The following is a 22,215-nucleotide window of genomic DNA, read 5'->3' on the forward strand; positions in this document are numbered from 1 at the left end:
TGAAATGAAATTGAGAGATATGTTTTACTACTAACTTTTGCTCACAGATTTCTAATAGCTCATTCTCATGTGAAAGTGGGTGTTTACTGCTCTCAAGTCTGTGTTTACAGATTTTATTATAGGATATGAATCAAATCCAGAGATGAGTAGTTTAAAATGCCAGGGTTGACCCTAAAATAACAATTCCCAAAGTATGGCACATGAACCACCAGTGGTACTCAAGACAGATGTAGATGATACTCAAATATTTATTTCAGTGGTTGCATTATTTTAATATATATAAGAAAACTATAACTAGCACATAAAACCATAATTGCTTGTAAAAGTTTTTTAAAAGTGAGTGTTTTTAAAGAAAAATATTAAGTGGATAGTGCATGGGTTGTCAAGAATCTTACAAATAGTGTTTGGATAATGAGTCTTGGGAAACACTGCCCTAAAGGGTCGAAGTACTCTTCCTTCATAATCTATAAGCACATTATATTCAAACACATGTAGGTATTTAGCTGTCCTACTAGTCAAACCTGAATTCCGCGTACAGGTTCATCTTTCTCATTCTAAAATCAGAAATTGAAGTGCGTGATATCCCAGTTAGGCTAGCGTTTGTAATGGGTCTTGGTTTTCCTAGGTCAGTTACTGATTCCCACGGAATATTTGTGGAAAGACACTAAAATATGATTTTATACTGCTTGGTTTTAGATGGTTGAAACCTTGTATAACAATGGTGCTAATTCTATATGGGAGCATTCTTTGCTGGACCCTGCCTCTCTTATGAGTGGAAGACGTAAAGCTAATCCACAGGATAAAGTACAGTGAGTGGAATGTTTATAAATACCTTTATTTCTTTGTAACACATGGGGCCCACTGAAAGGAGTGCAGCTATTTTTGACCAGTCTCCACAAGGGCAGCACAGGAGGTGGTTACCCCAATTGTTCATTGAGCTGGTTTCTATTGGAAATGCAGAACAAGGCTGGGCACTGGCCCATCTCTTTTGCATGGTTCCCCAGCACAAGTCAGTGGTTTCTCCAGTTTGAGACTAAGATTTGGAAGTTGTTGATGTAATCAGATTTAATCTCAGGCGTTCAAACAAGAGGCGGTCAGACCAGAAATCTAGGCTTTGGGCTCCACGCTGCCTGATGCCTCAAATATAAGATGGGATGAAATGTTGCTTCCTCACAACGTTGCTAGGTCAGTTAAGACAATTACACAGGGAAGAAAGATGCTGTACCAAGCTGGTATTCTGCAGTCCTGGCCATTATAATGACTAATACATGTTTTCCGACTTCAGGTCTTACCCACTGCTGAAACTTTTTCACTATTGTTCATTTTATTCTTCAATGGGGGATGTGGGTCACTTCCTCTTCTTTTCACACTCTAAAGAATGGGGAATGTTGTATCTGAACTGCAAGTGAACTGCTTTCTTTTTGTTTTCCAACCAGTCCTAATAAAGCAGAATTCATCAGAGCCAAGTATCAGATGTTAGCATTTGTCCATCGCTTGCCCTGCCGGGATGACGATAGTGTCACTGCCAAAGATCTTAGTAAGGTGGGTCACACCTTTGAAAATCTCTAAAATTGCTGGATGAAACCGCATATTGTTTTGTTTGGAAAAAAAACTTTCAAAGGAAGAAAAGAAAAACAAAACAAAAACTGCTTTCTATTCACTAAATCGTAACAGCGTTTTTTTTGTTTTATTTTGTTTTGTTTTTTTTTGCAATTGGTTTTGTCTTGAGCCTTACTTCACATGGCAGCCATTCATGTTAGTAGAGGTACGGGCAAAGAGGGAAAATATCTAGAAAACTATTTGTATTTTTCAGATATGGTTTAAAATTATATTCTGTACGTTTTTTGTTTATTTAATTTTGAAATAGGAACCATCTCAGAGTTTGTTTCTAGAAGGGACTAGAAAGTTTGTGGGGTTTCTTCAGGTTTCTAGATTGCATACTGAGTAGGATCTTCAGGAAGCAGGGTGTGACTCAAAGCTGTAGTACATGGGATGGTTTATTATATTTGTAAAATGAGTAGATGGTTTTTTTTATGTGGGCCTTTGCATGTTTTTGAAAGATGCTCCAAGAAATATGCATCTTTATGTTCAAAGCACTGCTTTTGGCAAATGCTCACACAGCATGGGCACTCACAGTTCAGAATTTGAAACTTGGCGTAGAAATGTATATTTCTTTGTTTCTTGTTATTTCCGTTCTTGTTACTTCTGTTAATTAATAAGATGTAATATGTGTTTTTTACCACAATTTTTAAAAAATAAAATAAATGAACTTAAAGGAAGACTTAGATACAGATGTTAGGGTAGATTTCTTCATTCCTATGGAGAGGGTTATTGCATTTTCTACAATTCTAGGTTAAACTTGAAGGAAGGCAGCTCATCTTCTGAATATATAATCACATTTCTGCATTGGTACAGAGTTTGGTATACCACAGGCCTATTTCCCACCCGGAAAGACTTCATTAAAGCATCGTACACAAGGCCAAGAGTAGCGGTGTGGAGGTTGTGGTATAAGGCAGAACCTGCAGTTTGCACAGTGTAGGATATGAAGTCCTAAAGCCGTAGGTTCAACAACAAATAATAATAATAATAATAATAGTCGTAGTAGCAGCTGTATACTTGGAGCATTTTCTGTGTACCAGGCTCCACGCTAGGCACTTTATTATATCATTGACTCCTTACAGTAACCCTGTGAATAGTTGTCATTATTATCCCCATTTTAGGGATGAGGAAAGTGAGGTTCAGATGGCTTAAAGAACTCCCTCGAGGTCACACAGCTTGAAGGGTGTATGGTTTGAAATTCAGGTCTGTCAGACTTCAGAGCCAATCTCAGCCACCTCCTTATCCTGCCTCTCCCTCAAGGTCTAATTGTGCTACTTAGATAGGTCCTGCGTTTGGGCAGGTTTAGTTTCCTTATCCATAAAATGGGCCTGACCCTGCCTTAGTGCCCAAGGCTGGTTGTGACCAACAAGGGAGAGATTGCTTCATCTGACTTACTTACCTAAAGAAAGATTATGTGTTACTAAAATAACGCATTAAAATGGTCCGCCAGCTGCTCTAGGATATCACTCTTTACACTTTTAACAATATACTTTTTTGTTTGTGTTTTTCAGCAACTCCATTCAAGCGTGAGAACAGGGAATCTTGAAACCTGTTTGAGGCTGTTATCTTTAGGAGCACAAGCCAGCTTTTTCCACCCCGTAAGAAAGCAGGGATTATCCACATATTAATTTGAAACTGAGTGGGTTGTGTTCATGTAGTCTTTTGTTTATTTTCTTTGCTTGTGTTTTTCTTCTTTCTTTCTTTTTTTTTTTTTTCTTTTGGTCTACTGTCTATTAATGATTCTTAGGAAAAAGGAAATACCCCACTCCATGTTGCCTCCAAAGCAGGGCAGATTTTACAGGCAGAATTATTGGCAGTATATGGAGCAGACCCAGGCACACAAGATTCCAATGGTAAAACTCCTGTTGATTATGCAAGGTAAGAGACCTAGATTCTTGTCACTTATCTCTATTTGGGCTTGTTTGTGTTGTGTATGATTCATTGTTAGATGGCTAAATTGCACATGCTTAACATTTAACCTCTTTAAAGATTTACATTTGGTTATTTTGCAGATGACATTGTGAACGCATATGAGCTCAGAACCTAGCAAAGTCAGGCAAGGTAGAACCATTAACCAGTGAGCTTAGCTTCCAGTCTTTCATGTAATCCTTTATAACACTGTGGGATTTGAGACACAGAGTCCAAATCAAGTATCAAGAATGGCAGAACCCACTCCTCAATTTTTTAATACTTTTAGTCATTGCTTAAACTTAAAACAAATCCATATGGATAGATAGATATGTGATTAAACAAATAGAGTAAAATGTTAATTGTAGGTTTTAGGTAGTACACATCTAAGTGCTCGCATAAAATTCTTTACATTTTTTGTTGTTTAAAAAATTTGTGAAATGCTGGAAAAGTGAATAAATCCATAGGTTAGTCTTGAATATCATTTAAATGACAGATGATGGATCATCTTTCCTTCTTTTTCTAAATTAACTTTATTAACTGCAAAGTACTATACTATGCTCTGCAGAAAATAAAATGGGTGAAATGACAAAACTGCCCTTCTCGAATTTACTGTCCCATGGAGGAGATGATTCGTAAATGCATGAAAGAGTTAAATGAGGCAAGCTAATTATTCATTGCCAAAATGGATAACTGGGTAGCCACTAAAAAAGAAAAAAGCTTGGGCAATTAAATGATGATGTACTATCAATTGTAGGATACTTCCTGATTTCACAGATGTTAAAAAATGAGAGAAAAAAAATATGGGCATCACAGAAATCAGAGATGGGTGGTGGGCTGGAGAATATTTTGTAGTGCCTCAAATGGAAGGAAGAGAAACTGACAGAAACTAGTCTTTGTCTTTTTTTTTTTTTTTTTTTTTTTTAAACCAAGAGTTTTTTTTTTTTTATTGGGGAAGGGGAACAGGACTTTATTGGGGAACAGTGTGTACTTCCAGGCCTCTTTTTCCAAGTCAAATTGTTGTCCTTTCAATCTTAGTTGTGGAGGGTGCCGTTCAGCTTCAAGTTGTTGTCCTTTCAGTCTTAGTTGTGGAGGGCGCAGCTCAGCTCCAGGTCCAGTTGCTGTTGCTAGTTGCAGGGGGCACAGCCCACCATCCCTTGAGGGAGTTGAACCGGCAACCTTGTGGTTGAGAGAATGCACTCCAACCAACTGAGCCATCTGGGAGCTCAGCGGCAGCTCAGCTCAAGGTGCCGTGTTCAATCTTAGTTGCAGGGGGCGGAGCCCACCATCCCTTGAGGGACTTGAGGAATTGAACTGGCAACCTTGTTGTTGAGAGCCCACTGGCCCATGTGGGAATCGAACCGGCAGCCTTTGGAGTTAGGAGCATGGAGCTCTAACCGCCTGAGCCACCGGGCCAGCCCTAGTCTTTGTCTTTTAAGAAAAGAGCCCTCAGTGAAAGATGCTTACCATCTCTTACTTTGGAATTTTTTCATGTGTGCCTTGCATATAATAGTCTCTCAATGTAATAATTTATTTATGTGCCTTCTTAATAAAAGAATTTTAAAAACTGAAATATTTATTTCACGAATGAAGGGAGGCAAACTTAATGTTTTCTGTTATGGAAATTGAAGATAAGGAGGTGAAAGTAGCCATAGGTGTGGATTAGGTTGGTCTATGTCTCCCTTTAAGTGGTTGTTAAACTCTCAGGCAGATTCAAACTGGTCATCAGAAGCATCTAAAGGAAGGACCTTGTTTAGAATACTGATGTCCATACTCATCCCATCCTTACTGACATGGAATTTCCAAGGGTGGGGCCTGGACATCTGTATATTTTTTAAAGCACTCTAGTTAATTTTTGAGACTCTCTACCCTACACCACTTATTAATTTTATCTTCTACTTCCTTAGATGAAGTTATTCTTTATCCCTCTCATGAGTCCTTGAATTTATTATTAAGTATTCTGTCTTGTAAATTAATAAAAGAGAGGGAATAGTTCAGATTGTGAAAACAGTTTATAAAGGTGGGAGTAGTTCAGATTGTGAAAACAGTTTATAAAGGTGGGAGTCAAAATAGACGTTAACAGTTTACCTCACACAAAAAAGGTTGATTATTCTAAGAAGTCATGTTTGATCAATCCCTCAGGTGTCTCAGGAGACATCTCTGTACTTTTGTATTCTAGAGCCAGTGTCTGGTGAGCGGTATAAATGGTACTTTGTTTTCTCTTGCTAGGCAAGGAGGACACCATGAGCTGGCAGAACGCCTTGTAGAAATACAGTATGAGCTGACTGACAGACTAGCCTTCTATCTCTGTGGCAGGAAACCAGGTGAGTGAAAGGACAAGGGCCTCTCTACACCTCCAGTCAGTCAGTCTCTGGGAAAACAAGTTGGGACACTATTACTTATGACATCTGCTTTAACATATCCTCAAGAAAATTGCAAATAAGAATTTCTGTTTGAAATGATAACCACAGCATTTTCAGTTATATGTAGACAATGTCGGTCAAATCTCCTCAAATTCTAGTTTTTAAAACTTTGTTTTGGCTCTAGAGTAATGACTGTTTCAAGCATCCAAAAATCGAACCAAAACTGAATGTGGACCACAGTTCTTGCACATAGTGGGACAAGGAATGGAAGAGCAAAACAACCACTTCTGTAGTTATTTGAAGAATTCTGCTATCTAAGGAACGGAAAAAAGTCCAAAAGTGAACTTTGCCATTAGCCACCTTTATTTGTGAGGTAGACTTGGGGTTGGCAAACCATGGTCCGGGGGCAAAATCCAGCCTATCACCTTTTTTTTTTTTTTTTAAAGATTTTATTGGGGAAGGGGAACAGGACTTTATTGGGGAACAGTGTGTACTTCCAGTACTTTTTTCCAAGTCAAGTTGTTGTCCTTTCAATCTTAGTTGTGGAGGGTGCCGTTCAGCCTCAAGTTGTTGTCCTTTCAGTCTTAGTTGTGGAGGGCGCAGCTCAGCTCCAGGTCCAGTTGCCATTTTCTAGTTGCAGGGGGCACAGCCCACCATCCCTTGCAGGAGTCGAACCCACTACCTTGTGGTTGAGATGACATGCTCCAACCAACTGAGCCATCTGGGAGCTCAGCAGCAGCTCAGCTCAAGGTGCCATGTTCAATCTTAGTTGCAGGGGGCGCTGCCCACCATCCCTTGCGGGACTCGAGGAATTGAACTGGCAACCTTGTGGTTGAGAGCCCGCACTCCAACCAACTGAGCCATCTGGGAGCTCAGCAGCAGCTCAGCTCAAGGTGCCATGTTCCATCTTAGTTGCAAGGGGCGTTGCCTGCCTACCATCCCTTGCAGGACTCGAGGAATCAAACTGACAACCTTGTGGTTGAGAGCCCACTGGCCCATGTGGGAATCGAACCGGCAGCCTTCGGAGTTAGGAGCACAGAGCTCTAACCGCCTGAGCCACCGGGCCAGCCCCCCATCACCTACTTTTTAACTAAAGTTTTATTGCAAGATAGCCACGCCCATTCTGTATTGTCTATGACTATTTTTGCACTACAGTGGCAGAGTTAAATAGGTTGAGTAGTTGTGACAGAGACCGTATATAGTCACAAAGCCTAAAATATTCACTATCTGGCCCTTTACAGAAAAAGTTTGCCGACCCCTGATGTAGACTGTCCACATACATGTATACAGTGGTTCTCCACCCTTGTTGTACATAGAGTTAAGAGCCCCTGGTGTGGTTCCAGTTCCTGGTGAGATGGAGTAAGCACACTCCACCCTGTCTCTCTTGAATACAATGAAAACCCCTGGACCAAATGAATGGCGTAGCTATCTAAGCACTATAGCTGGTGGATTAGGGAACTCTACCATCAAGCTGGTGGTGAGTGTCCTGTTTATTTTATTTCTGAGATGGCCTCCACGACAGCCTGAAACCTGGAACTACATAACAGAGGCAAAGAAACCTTCTTTCTCCATCTGGTCCAAGGAGTAGGAAATGGAACTCCTACAAGACAGAGAGTAGGGAAATTCCCCTGGGTTTGTTTGGGTTTTTTTTTTTTACCCCTTCTTCCTTTTCCCCCTATTCTAGCCCCTAGGCCATCCTGTGGCTGCAGTAGTGGCAACAGCAGTAGCAGCGCGGGTGCCTAAATCTCTGACCAAGAGTCCTGATTGCTTTTATTTTTCTATTCTCTTATCTTACCACTTGGCCCGGGAGGCAGAACCTAACCTGGTCACTTGCCTGCTAAAACAAAAATATTAACATTCTCCGTAGAATTTAAGGAAGACTCAGAGTCTCACAACATAATATTCAAAATGTCCAGGATATCACCCAACGTTACTTGATATATGAAGAACCAGGAAAATCCCAAAGACTTGCAAGAGAAAGTGTAGTCAACAGATGCCAACCCTAGATGACACAGTGGTTGGAATTATCAGACAAAGATTTTAAAGCAGACAATAAAATCATACTCTTAAGAAGTATGAACCTTCTTGAAACAAATAGAAATATAGAAAGTCTCAGCAGAGAAACAGAACATATAGAAAAGAACCAAAGAGAAATATTAGAACTGAAAAATACAATAACTAAAATTTTAAAACTCACTGGATGAGCTTCTTATAAGCAGATTTGAGATGACAAAGAAAAGAGCAAATGGATTGAAAATAGACCACTAGAAATTATCCAATTTGAGCAAAAAAAAAGTGTGAGGTAAAAAACTGGACAGAGCCTCAGGGACCTATGGGACAGTATCAAAAGTTCACATTTGTAGCATCAGATTCCCAAAAAGAGCTCAGAAAGAGTGTGGAGCAGAAAAAGTATTTGAAGACATATTGGCTAAAAATTCCAAATTTGGCAAAAAACAAACTTACAGATTCAAGAAGTTCAGTGAATCGCAAACAGGATAAACTCAAAGAAATTCTCATTCAAACACATCAAAATCAAACTGCTGAAAACCAAAGAAAAAGAAAATATCTTGAAAGCAGCCAAGGAAAAAAATGACACAACATATAGATGAACAATTATTTGAATGACTTGATTTCTTATTAGAAACCATGGAGATGAAAAGGAAGTAGAGCAATATTTTTAAAGTGTTGAAAGAAAAGAATTGTCAATCTAGAACTCCATTTTCCGTGAAAGTAACCTTCAGGAGTGAAGGCAAAATAAAGAAATTTTAAGATGAAGGAAAATGCGAGAATTAATTGCTCTAAGAAACATGCTAAAGAAAGTTCTTTGCATGGAGGGGAAATGAAACCGGAGGGAACCTTGAAACCTCAGGAATGAAAAAAGCAACAGTAATGATAAGTATCTGGATAAATATAACAGACTGTGTTTTCCTCTTAAGTTCTTTAACATATGTATGACAGTTTAAAGCAAGAGTTACAACATTGTCTGGTGGGATTTTCGGCATATGTCAATGTAATACATTTGACAACTACAACATAAAAGGGGGGAAAAATTAGGAGATAAGATTGCATTCTTAAAATGGTAATATATTATTTCTAAGTCGACTGTAAAAACTTATGTATATTATAATTCCTAGCACAACCACATGAAAAAAAACAATAGTGATATATGGTCGAAAACTCTAGAGCTAAATTAAAATGGAATATTAAAAATTACTCAAATAATCAAAAGATATTTTGATTCAAAAGATTCACAAAAAGAGAGGAAAGGGGAGAGAGAGGAACAAAAAACACTGAGGCCCAAACAGAAACTAAATAAAGTCATAGACTTAAGTCTAAACATCATAATTACATTAAATGTTAATAATCTAAACATACCAATTAAAAGCAGAGGTTATCAGAATGTATTTAAAACAAAAAACACACAGTAACTATATGCAGTCTATAAGAAACCAATTTTAAATATAATGACACAGTTAAGTTAAAAGCAAAAAGGTATAAAAATGTATACCATGCAAACAATAAGTGAAAAAAAGCTAGAGTGGCTATGTTAATATCAAACAAAATGGGACTTCAGAACAAGGAAGATTATTAAGGATAGAGAGAGACATAACATGTTGATAAAAGGACCAATTGACCGAGAAGACATAACAATCCAAAATGTGTTCACATCCAGCAGCAGAGCTTCAAAATACATGAAGCAAACTTTGAGAGAAAAAGGAGAAAAGGTCGAATCCAAAATTATTGTTGGAGGCTCAACAGTCTTTATTAATAAATAGAACTGATAGATAGAAATCAGCAAGGATATTGAACTGAAACCATACTGTCAACCAACTGCATCTAGTTGACATTTAGTATACTCTACCCAACAACATTATTCCTTTCAAGTATACATCGAACAGTCACCAAGATAGACCATTCCCTGGGTCATAAAACAAACTTTAGCAAATCTAAAAGAATTAAAATTCTACAAAGTGTATTCTCTGACCATAATGGAATTAAGCTGGCTATAACTAGAAAGTACCCAAATGCTTGAAAATTAAAAAAACGTACTTCTAAATAATCCATGGGTCTTAAGAGGATAAATTCTTACATTGGAAAAGAATAAAGGTCTAAAATCTTTAAGTTTCCCCCTCAAGAAACTAGAAAAAGAGCAAAATAAACCCAAAGCAAGCAGAAGGCAGGAAATGATAAAGAGCAGAAATCAATGAAATTGAAAAAAGAGAACAGTTAGAAATCAATGAAACCCAAAGCTGATTCCTCAAAAAAGATCAATAAAATTGATAAATGTCTAGCCATACTGACAAAGAAAAAAGGAAAGAATACACAGAGTGGGATATCACTACAAATCCCACAGACAGTAAAGGGTAATAAATACTGTAAGTAACTCTATGCACATAAATTAGCCAACTTAGATAAAATGAACCAATTCCTTGAAAGTCACAAACTACCAACACCGACCTCAGAAGAAAGAGATATTGAAAATATGTAATGCTACATTTTAAAGAATTTGTACTTAAAAAAAAAATGCTGTTAAAGAAAATCCTTCACTGATGAATACTGTGAACAAGCTGAAGTAGTGCTGCTATATAGCAATGCAGTGAATACAGTTTATGACTCACACGGTTTGCTGGCTTTGCAATTATTCTTAATGCATATTCTTAACTGTTTGGAATTCACATTTCAAGTTTTGCACATAAAATGAGACTATTCTACCAATCATTTGAAGAACACATAACAGCAACCCTTCATGATACTGTTTTAGAAACTAGAAAGGGAGGGAATGCTTCTCAAGTCATTTTGTGAGGCCATCATTATCCTGATACTAAATCCAGCAAAGACAGCACCAAAAAATAGCCCTAGTGAACATAGACACCAAAATCCTCAACAAAATGTTAGCAGATTGAATCCAACAATATATAAAGAAAAGAATACAACATAATCAAGTAGAATTTACAGGTTTGCATGACTGATTAAATATTTGAGAATTAGTTATTGTAATTGTAATCCATCACATTAACAGACTAAAAAATGAAAACTATGTAATCTTATCAGTTAATGCAGACAGAGCATTTAGCAAAATTTCACTATTTTTCATGATTAAAAAAAAAGAAAAAACATAGAAAACTAGGAATAGAAGGGACTTCTTAACCTGATAAAGAGTATCTATGGAAAACCTACAGCTATCATCATCCTTAATGATGAAAATTGAATGCTTTAGCCCAAAGATCAGCCCTATTCAACATTGCACTAGAAATCCTAACCAGAGCCACAAGGCAAGAAAATAAATAAAAGGTGAAAAGAGACACAACTGCCCCTTATTCATAAATGGTATGATTTCTGTGTAGAAAATTCCAAGAGATCTACAATAAAGTTTCTAGAACTAATAAGTGAGTTTAGCAAGGTTGCAGAATACCAAGTGGACAACCAGAAATCAATCATAGTTCTGTAGACTAGCAGTGAACAACTAGAAACTGAAATTAGAAAAACAATACCATTTACAGTAGCTCCAAATTAAATACTTAGGTATAAATCTAACAACATATATATTGGATGTATATACTGAAAACAATAAAATGCCAATGAAAGAAAGCAAGGAGGACTTGAATAAGTAGAGAGATATATTGTGGTTATGGATTGGAAAACTCAGTATAGTTAACATGTCAATTCTCTGCAAATTAATTTGTAAATTTAATGCAATTCAAGAATTTATTGTACACATTGACATGCTGATTCTAAAATTTACTTGGAAATGCAAAGGAAATAGAATAGCCAAGATAATTTTGCAAAAGACGAATGGGAGGAATCACACCACCAAATTTTAAGATTTGCTATAAAGCTCTACTGTACTCAAAACAATGTGGTTATGGTGAAGAGATAAAGATCAATGAAACAATATAGAAAATCCAGAAATAAAACCACACAAATATGTTCAATTGATTTTTGACAAAGGCAATTCAATCTAGGAAGGATAGTCTTTTCAATATATAGTGTTTGAACAGCTAGACTTCCATATGCAAAAAAATGAACCTCAACCTAAACCTCACACCTTCTATAAAAATAAAATGGATCATCGATCTAAATGTAAAACCTAAAACTATTAAACATAAAACTATTAAAACTAGAAAACATGGGAGAAAATCTTTGTGATCTTGGATTAGGTAAAGTACTTGGATGTAACACCAAAAGCATAAGCTGTAAAAGAAAATACTGATAAATTGGACTTTGTCAAAATTTAAAACTTTTGCCCTTCAAAAAAATTAGTTAAGATAATGAAAAGACAGTCACAGACTGGGAGAAAATACTTGGAAATCACGTATCTAACAAAGGACTTGAATCCAGAGTATTTATATCTAAATACTTAAAACTCAACAGTAAGCAAACAAACAAGTAATAACTGGGCAAAGACAATATACAAATGGCAGTAAATAAGCACATGAAGAGAGAAGCTCAGTACCATTAGCCATTAGGGAAGTGCAGATTAAAACCACAATGAGATACCACTGCATACCTGTTAGAATTACTAAAAAACTTAAAAAAAAAAAAAAGATAATTCAAGCGCTGGAAGAGGGGGAGCAACTGTAGCGCTCATACATTGCTGGATGGAAAACAAAATGATCGAGCTACTTGGAAAAAAGTCTAGCAGTTTCTTACCAAGTTAAACATGCATTTATTTATAACCCAGCAGTCCCAATCCTAAGTATTTACCCAAGAGAAATAAAGGCTTATGTTTACACAAAAAGCTACATGTGAATGCTTATAGTGGCTCTACTCATTGGTGTGTGACTAGTGTTCTCCAGAAGCGAGATTAGGACTGAGTCAGCCAGCATTGTAGGAAACGGAGCCCCTGCCTGGATCTGCCAAGACCACTTGCCCCAGCCTTGACTGTTTTATACTAATTGATTTATTTGAAGGTGAGCCACTAAAGCTCAAGGAAGCTCCACCAATGTCACATGAAGAGTTTATGGAAGCCTGCTGTGAGCTAATTCAGCTCCCTAAATGTTCCTTCCATGGCTGAAGAGCAGCAGTTATATTGGGGGTGAACAAAGCGTAAGGATTAGGGTGAGCGTTAAATTTTCTGCTTAGTGATGTCTGGACGTTTGTACTAGAAGAAAACAAGGATATGATCCTTGCTACCGGCCAGGTCTTTGGGAATTTGTAGCCAATCTGGCAACTTCTGTTTCCTTACATAATTCATAATTATGGGAAGATCCTAATTGCAAAACATAAATTGAGAAAATGTGGTGTTCCTTTACCGATCTTATCAATGTTTATATGAACAAAACTTTGGCTGGTTTCTGTTTCAGATCACAAAAATGGACAGCACTTTATAATACCTCAAATGGCGGACAGGTAAGGCCACTGAAATACAATTAATTTTATCTGTCACTAACATTTCCTTGGATGTATAGTATTTAAGTATATTATATTTTGTGTTTAACAAAGCCCATACATTTTTCTCTTTTATGGCTATACAATTTGGAAATAAGACGGCTGTAAGTAAACCACCATATAAAACTTTAAGTTTGAAAGAGCATAAGTTTACTCATAAGAAAATGGGAGTCAGTGATATTGTCACAGTTTTAGCCAGTTGTGACAGTATACTGTGTCTATAGATTACAGAATGTTTCTGTACTATGAGAGAGTATATTCTTTGTCTGTAACACGGAGCGGCAACTTTTGTTGTTGTTAAAGGCTAGATAGTAAATATGTTAGCCTTTGTGGGCCATACAGCCTCTGTCACAACTACTGAACTCGACTGTTGTAGATGAAAGCGTCCATGGACACTATATAAATGAAGGGCATACAAATTCCAATAAAATTTTATTTCTGGATACTGAAATTTCAATTTAATATAATTTTCACAAGTTATGAAATATTATTCTTCTTTTGTTTTTTCCCCCAGCCAGTGAAAAATGTAAACACTATTCTTAGCTTATGGGCTGAACAAAAAGTGGGCTGTAATCTGCCGATCCCTAGTCTATAAGGTCAGATGAGTTCATGGCTGCAGGAATGACCCGTTAATTTAGCCAATTACCTTTGCACAAATACTGTCAAGAGTTTATGAAATTATTAGTTGCTGTTCCAGATACAATCTTGCCATTCTAGTTTTTCATGTTCTGCCCTTTCTGTATTCTGTCGTGCTTTTTTTAATACTTCGAAAATTGACTTTTCACACAAAGAACCTGGGGACTAACCTGGTAATAATATTAATAGTTTTTGTCTTTTAGTTAGTAGGTGACGATTTTTCATTTTACCACGTTACATGATTATGGTATTTCTAGGAGTTACTTTCACCAAGTTGTTCTGTTCAGAATTTCCTCACTGATTCTATTGGGCTATAGAATTGTTGGCTCCGACCATGCCCATGAACTGTAATTAATATCTTGATCCCGTGGCTATCTTAATCTTCTGCAGAGCTCACAAAAAAGATTTTATTTGCTTATTAGTTTTGTACATTTTCTTAGCAGCCTGGATTTGTCTGAATTGGCAAAAGCTGCTAAGAAGAAACTTCAATCTGTGAGTATCTTTCTTTCCTAGTGAACTCCAGTATGGGAAATGTATCCTGCCAATACTTATTCTGGGCTCATTACCTGTTGCATCAGATGACTGTGTTTCGTACTCTTAGATATTGTTAAATCAGAAGCAGACCATTTAGTATGTAGCGATGAAGACTAGAAGTGCTATTAAGTTTAGTAGATCCGGTTTATTGGCTCTGCTTCAACTAATGCCATTTTTCTGTCATTTTAAAAGTGAAGCCTGTGCCTTTGACATTAGGAAGTTGTTTCTCCTTGCAAGAGTTCCTTGTTTCTTCCAATGTAAATAAGTAAATGGGACACACTTCTTGAGATTACTTCCTGAGACCTTATAGGATGCTAGAGAATGATAAAAGCTGATGCGGTAATGGTGAGGACCATAGATTCACTTGCTGCCATTGGGATCCAGCCACCATTATAACTGCCATGCATATCCCATGCCATTCATCAGAGCTTTGCAGATGTATGCTTTTCAAAGCTGGTGGTCCTGCCCTGGGCATGTGCTCAGAGTTTGCCCAGTTCTGCAGGGCAAGCCTCACTTTAATCTGACTTTCTTTCCAGCCTGCCCATCTCAGCCTTAGTCAGGAATCCACTTCTCTGGGAATGATTTCTCTTGGTTTAGTCCCTACAAATGAAGCCTCACCAGGGCGCTTTCCCAGCCGTTTTCACCACCAGCTTACACTCCTCACCTGTTCTCATTGCTCTCAGGATCAGAACCAAGATTCTTCTTTGCATAACCTTTAAGGGCATCATCTAGCTCTCACCTTTCTGTTCTTGTCCTGCTTCCCATCTGGTTCCCATCGTGTGTGTGTGCGCGCTTAAATATTTCGTCACGGGCTAGCACCCTGAGGCCATGAGCTGTCCCCTTCAAGGCGTCTTTCAGGAGTCCCCTCTGCCTGCAGCATCCCCCTTGTCCAGCTTCCATCCCGTTCATCATTCAAGCAGCGGAAATACGAACACCTTCACAATGTAGGTAGTAGTTTTCCCAAAACCCAACTGAAATTGCAACTCCCATAATTTATGATTTTCTCTTTAGTCCCCTTTTCACAGAAGACCCTTTACTAGAGCAACATATAATATTAAGTACTAAATATTACAGAAAATGAATTTATCACTACTAGTATTTAACTGTAATATGAAATAAATGTATTTTATGCAATTTGTTTGGTGTCTCTGTGTTCTATATCTACGGTTTTGTGTGTCTGTGTTTTATCGCCTTTCTTAAATTAAGGAGATCATACAGTAAGGTAATTATGATGATAAACTTTGGAGTCAGATGACACTAATATTCTGTGATTTCCTTTTAATTACTTACAGTATGTAAGCCAATTTTTATTTTAAATAATTCCAACATTATAGATAAACCCAAAGCTCCCTTTGACTATCCTATATTTGCTAGGCTGAAAGCTACATGAAAGCTGAGGTTGTAGCTATACTAATCTCTAGCATATGGCAGGCACCAGATCAATATCTGGAACACAGTTGAGTACAGCCTTCCAGAACTTGGACTCTGGGTCAGACTGGTCAGGTACAGAGCTCGGCTCTGACAAGCTTCTCAGCGTCTCTGAGCCTTGGCGTCCTCTCCTAGGAAGGGAGATGCAGATCAGGGGTTACAAATCAGACATGCTCGATGAAGGTGAGCTGCTGCTGTTATTGATCCTACCCTGTGGTCTCCTTGGCACAAGTGGGAAGGAACATATCCTCACAGCTCTTACCAGTGCCAGTTCAGTACTGATCCTACAATATCTCCCTCCCTCCCTCCATCTCTATCACCCTCCTTCCCTTCTTTCCTTTCTTCCTCCCTCTCTCCCTTCCGCCTTCCCTCCCTAATGAAAAGCTGGGAGAAATATAATAAGACTAATGTGTTCCTTGATTTAGCAAATGTTAACTTTCTGAGAGACTTAAACTTGGATCTCAGATCCATCATTTACTGGCTTTGTGACGTTAGGTAAGCTACTAACTTCTGTGCTTCAATTTCCTTGTCTGTAAAGTGGGATAATTGTAATTCCTATTTTCACAGAGGTGTTGTGAGTATTAAATATGAGGATATTAGCACAGTGCCTGGAATGTAAGCCCTGAATCAGTATTGCTGTTGTATTTGTTGTTAGTGATAATAGCATCAGCTTATAACCCCTAAGAGGAAAGAGACTAGACACTTACGATGCAAGTCCAAGTTTCCAGTCCTTCATTACCTTATCTAGCAATAAGACTGTCAGAGTTTATTTTTAGTTATAAGTGTAGTGTAACCACACGGGAGAAAATTTGGAATCATCCTTATTCACTATATTCTTAATGGATTCAGGCTCAGTATTTTGGTATATTTTTTCTAGTTCTTCTTTTAGATGCCTCTTTTTTTTTAACTGAAGTGCAATCATAATTACAGAATTTTATATCCTGCTTTTTGTCGCCCAACAATGTGTTGTACGCATTTTAACAAGTTCCCATGAGTTTCATGTAGCCAGCATTTAAAATTGCTGCCTAAAAATGGTCAATGTGTGAGGGGATGTGTACTGAGCGCCATCTCAGTGCTAGATACTGTGTGCACATTGTGGAACACAGTAGGGAATAGAACAAATCTAGCATCTGTCCTCACAGAATGGGGAAGCAGTCAACTACACAGTAACAGCTGCCAAGCGTCAGGGTGCGTTTTCTGAGGAAAATGGAGAGAGAGCCGGAACCCGACAAGGGTTTAGCCTCGTCTGTGTTGAGGAAGGCCTGAATTATCCTACCCGTCTCGGTCGCTGCCAGGCGAGCACCCAGTCTGTGTGGGGATTGTTTTCTTGGCTGTCCCTGCACAGCATACTGAAGAGCCAGGCTGTCCATTGTTGAGGACACTCAGTTCTTCTGGGGATTGGAAGGCTGCTCCTGAGGAGGATAGCAAACAGGCTTCCGTCTGGGTGATGGATGATGTTTTTGTGCAGTGGCATGTTCAGTCCTCTCAAAATAGCATGCTTTGGTGTCTTTATCCTGCCAAGGATTTCAGATCCCTTATACCTGGGGGAACTGGCAAACATTCCCAAGAGCAGAAGACGAGACGGAAAGGGTGATAGCACACGAAGAGTAGAGACCTGGCGCCTGTGTGTGAGACAGGCACTCGCGATGCCTCTTACCTGCGTCAGTCACATAGAGCAGTGAGGCTGCTGTGGGAGGCAGGTGCTCCTAGAGCATCTGTACTATATTGGAAATGGGATTGTCTGCGTAGCAGTGGGTATTTACTAAGCACTGGCTTTGGATCAGACACTGGAAATAAAAGGGTGAATATGTCACAGTCCCTGCTCATTCTGCTAGTGTTAATCCTTGTCCCTTGTGTTCCTGATATTTTTTTACTTGCAGCTAAGTAATCATTTGTTTGAAGAACTTGCCATGGATGTGTACGATGAAGTTGACAGGCGAGAGACTGATGCAGGTGACTGATGTGGCTTTATCTAATAAGCTTCTGTTATCAGTGGGCAGTGACAAGCTGCCAGCCTCAGTGTTTTACTTGCCCAATTTCTACTGTCCTGGTAACACGTGTGTGGACGTTTACTTTTGTATATGTTGACTTCGAAGTGTGCTTTCCCGAGTCTCCCTAGTAAGGCGGGGCTGCGGCTCTCAGAGGAGCAGTGGCACACCCGTGGTGATGAGATTCTATCTCTGGCTCTTTCCTCTGGCTAGTCTGGCTTGCCACGCAAAACCACAGCACCCTGGTGACTGAAACAACTGTCGTTCCCTTCCTTCCGGTCAATCCCGAGTACTCATCGACACGGAACCAGGCAAGTGACTGGTCTGCAGAGTAACTGGTAGTGATCTTTCGAGAATAGCTGATAATCTTGGTATTTTCTTTTCCCAAGACAGGCATTTTAAATTTTTTTGATTGATTCAAATGTTAATACTTATACACACACACACACACACACAAATCACAAATTGATAACAAAAGTGATAGATGTGAATTGATGACTGGGTGAGAACATAAAACATTTCACAGAGGAACTATAACTGGCTTTCAAATGTGAAGAAATGTTTTAACTTCATTAGTAATCAAAGAAAGCAGCCTAAAGACTTTTATGAAAGTTTCATCAATCAAATTAATGAAGTATATATTATAATAAAGGAAACTCTTAAGCTGTTAAGGATGGGGCAAGATGGGCTTTCTCATGCTGCAGATAAGAGTTGAAGTTGCTGCAAACTTCAGAAAAGTAATTTTGTTAACTGGTTTCAGAAACCTCAAAATTAAGTACAGCTTTCACATGGGAATTCCTTATTTTTCACTACGAGGTCTGCTTCAAAACTGAATTGATATTAAAAAAAAAGCATTAAGTAGAACCATTTTCTGTCTGTTCCCCAAAATAAATATGCATTGTAAGAACTTACATGTTATATAGTTCTCTTAGGAAAATGGTTTTAAACTGTTTGCAAGGAAAGTATTAATGTTTGGTTTAATTATGGCTGTGATTAGTGATCCCTTAATCATGCTGAAAGGTCTTTGCTGAAGTCTAACAATAGTCCAACTAGTTTTATATGAATATTTATGTGTGTTTTTACACTTGGGAGTATTTCCAATTATTTTTTCACCTTCAGGGCAGACAGAAATTAGCTCGGTTTAACGCCCATGAGTTTGCCACGCTGGTTATCGACATTCTCAGCGATGCCAAGAGGAGACAGCAAGGCAGTCCTCTCTCTAGTTCAAAAGGTAACTGTTTCCCGCCTCTAAGTGTTCGCTTCTTTGGCCTTGTAAAAGTCACACAAGTGTTAGATTCAAAGTTATAAAATAATTAAGGCAGTCACCAACACACAGCTTAGTTAAGGCCCTGTAAGTTTTATTGGTAATATGTTGTGACGAAAAGTTTACCTCTTTGAGCCCTGGTGAATTATAAATATTTCAATGTTATTAACTGCTATTCACATTTATCTTATATATGATTTTTGCCTCTTGGGTCCCCTGTCTTCCCTATAAAATTGTATCGTGCAATTAACCCAAAAGTCTGCCTTAGATCTTGTTAAATTACCTAAGAAAATAAACCCTCTTGATTGAAAGTACAGCTCACCTGCTGTAGCTCACCTATGAAACGAGTTCTAAATATTTAAAATTTATTACTATAAATTTTAGATGTCTAGTGAGAGTTTTAGATGTCTAGTGTAGTTTAAAATAAGGAGAGCATCGAGTACCTATTTCTGAGGTGCCCTGTTGAGTCTAGTTCAGTAGCTCGGGGTCCTGTCTCCATGCTCAGGAATACACTTCCTCATCAGCCCCAATACTGTATCCCCATTGGTGATTTTCTAATTACAGAAATCAGACATTTTTAAATTGTAACACATTTAAGCAGTATCGTAAAATTAAGTTTTCAGTCAGCATCACATTTCCCAAAGACAATAAATAATCATTAACTGACAACAGTTTGTGGGTTTTACTGGTTCAACCAGGAATAAATAAGTTCTAAAAAAGTGTATTAAATTTTGTTGAAGGTGCAATGATGGGGTTCTTTCATAAATTTGGAGTCTCAAAATGTACATGTATGGTAGTTCCATTTCTAGATGTTAATTGAGGGGAAATAATCAGAGATGATTTTATATATATTATATATAGAACACTGAAAACATTGGAAGCAAATAATAATAGAGCAACGATCAGTCACAAATTTGAATAGTGCGCAGACTTATTTTTCTGGAATATGTAGTGACATAGTAGAAAGTAATATATTAGTTTTTTAGAAGGTTTAGTTTAATATAGTCCCAGTTTTGTAAGAAAAACTTTTATATACATACATATGTACAAGTGAATATGCCACATGTAAGTATAAGTATGTAGTCAGTCTTCATTTTTCACCCATTCCATATTTGCAAAGTTACCTGTTTGCTAAAATGTGTTTGTAACCCCAAAATCAGTCCTCACAGTTCTTTCATGGTAATTTGTGGACATGTGCAGAGCGGTAGAAAATTTGAGTCACCCAAAATACACATTCCCAGCTGAAATTGAACGAGGCAATGCTCTGCCTTTTGTTTCAACTCTTAAATTGTAAACAAGTGTCTTTTTCCATGTTTATTTAGTGCCGTATTGTTCACATTTGTGTGCTTTTTGTTAGTGATTTCACTGTTTAAAATGGCCCCCGAGTGTAGTGCTGAAGTGCTGTCTAGAGTTACTAAACAGGAAGGCCGTGATGTGCCAATACTCTTGGCCATGAGTTCACTGTTAGTTAATCAACAATATATATCAAAGCGTCTTTAAACAGAAGCACACGTACGCGTAAAACAAGATTATACATTGATCGATTGACAAAAATGTTGGGACCAGAGGCTCACAAGAACCTAAACCTGTGCTTCCACTTAGCACAGTGGTTCAATATTTGCTAATTCAGTCTTCACAGCAACTTTACAGACCAGTCCTACTGCAAATAATGAGTGTCTGTGCATGCTGAAGAGAAAGACTGGAAGGAGATAGAACATGTATCAATGGCTATGAGTGATACAAATTAAAATTCCCGAAAGAAACTGGGAAAACCTGGCTAATTTGTGAAATCTTTTTTTTCAAAATATGTTAGAGCCTGTAGAGTCATCCCTGCTCCCCTATAGACCATACCTTTCTCTTAGCACATGTGTGTGTCCACTGGGTCTCTCTTATGTTTTCCTGTCTCTCTCACTGGCATTCAGCTGACTAAATAGCATTGTACCTGTTTTTTGAACACCTAATTTCTAGGCTAAACTTGAACGATTTCCTTTCTATTTTAATGTGACATCACCTTGTAAACAAGTTACAGTTATAATAGAACGGTAGTTAATCTTGCATTAGCACAGCTTTATCTTCAGGATTTGGAGCTATACGCAATCTCATGGAATGATTAGAAACATGAGAACCTGCCTCCTTAACCGGAGCAGCTCTTTCCTAAACCATCTAATTAATTTGCCCACATTTGGCGTAGCTTAGAGAGATGCTTAAACTTCTCTGTGCAGTTCATAGTAGGCTGTCTGTCTGACTGATAACTTGCTCCGTTATCCCCATATTGGTGTGACCATAGCACTGCTATTTCTGTCATTCTCTTTCAGTCTTTTGAATGACTAAACTCAAAAATCCTCCCAATAGTTTTTTGGGAGGAGGGTGGGGTGGGTTGTGTTTTTTAAGCCCAAAGTCAAGTTCTTTGCTTCTGTTGATAGACAACGTGGAGCTCATACTGAAAGCGATCAGTAACCAGCACAGCATCGAGAGCGAAGACAATGACCAGCCGGACTATGACAGCGTGGCGTCGGACGAAGACGCAGATCTGGAGGCCGCTGCCAGCAAGGCAAACAGGCAGAAGGTGAGGGGACACACCGCCAGGGAGACGGGCCTGCTTTTTAGAATCTCTTTTCCTGCACAGTTGCCTTATTCGTAAGTCCCTTGCGGGCTAGGCCTGTGAAAACTGCTGTGGAGGTAACGTTGGGTTTCCCAGGAGCTTGGGCCAAGCAAAGGTCTAACAAGGTAGATAGTTTTAAAAGAGGAGGTCCTTTGTCCCCGAGTCAGTTACTGAATCACAGCCCAGCTGCAATTGCGACTTGATAAAACTTGTGAGAAGAGACTGGTATGGTTTATATTCTTTCAACAAATACTGACCGAGTGACTTCTCTGGATAGTACTCTCCTGAGTGAGGTCTAGTCCCATTCCTGTGAGGCTGTCACTGCCTAATAGGAGAGAGAATTGCAATAAAAGGTACACAGTGCTATGTGTCATAAGAAGCACAAACAGAGGGGTTTGGGGGTGAGAAGAGACAACTTGTTGGTGAGGAGTATCGGGAAGCTTTGTAAATAGGATGGTTCTTAATGGGTGTCTTACAGGATGCCTGGGTTTAGGCATGTGGAGA

At 38.3% G+C, this 22,215-nt stretch overlaps 1 protein-coding gene across 11 annotated transcripts in view; it reads left to right on the forward strand.

Moving 5' to 3' along the window:
* GIT2 (GIT ArfGAP 2) overlaps window positions 1-22,215 on the forward strand; it is a 47,924-nt gene that overhangs the window by 5,284 nt on the left and 20,425 nt on the right. For 5 of the 11 annotated variants that reach the window (XM_033098506.1, XM_033098509.1, XM_033098514.1 and 2 more), the window contains exons 3-13: window positions 697-809; window positions 1,437-1,542; window positions 3,111-3,197; window positions 3,347-3,477; window positions 5,737-5,831; window positions 13,175-13,220; window positions 14,336-14,387; window positions 17,738-17,810; window positions 18,059-18,156; window positions 18,965-19,076; window positions 21,533-21,675. In XM_033098506.1, the coding sequence (XP_032954397.1) occupies window positions 697-809; window positions 1,437-1,542; window positions 3,111-3,197; window positions 3,347-3,477; window positions 5,737-5,831; window positions 13,175-13,220; window positions 14,336-14,387; window positions 17,738-17,810; window positions 18,059-18,156; window positions 18,965-19,076; window positions 21,533-21,675 (1,056 nt within the window). Of the gene's footprint in view, window positions 1-696; window positions 810-1,436; window positions 1,543-3,110; window positions 3,198-3,346; window positions 3,478-5,736; window positions 5,832-13,174; window positions 13,221-13,357; window positions 13,364-14,335; window positions 14,388-17,737; window positions 17,811-18,058; window positions 18,157-18,964; window positions 19,077-21,532; window positions 21,676-22,215 lie in introns of all 11 variants that reach the window. The other 6 variants (XM_033098510.1, XM_033098505.1, XM_033098508.1 and 3 more) reach the window with 2 other exon arrangements.

The sequence above is a fragment of the Rhinolophus ferrumequinum genome, chromosome 25 (genome assembly GCF_004115265.2).
Source record: "Rhinolophus ferrumequinum isolate MPI-CBG mRhiFer1 chromosome 25, mRhiFer1_v1.p, whole genome shotgun sequence".
Classification (NCBI taxonomy): Eukaryota; Metazoa; Chordata; class Mammalia; order Chiroptera; family Rhinolophidae; genus Rhinolophus; species Rhinolophus ferrumequinum.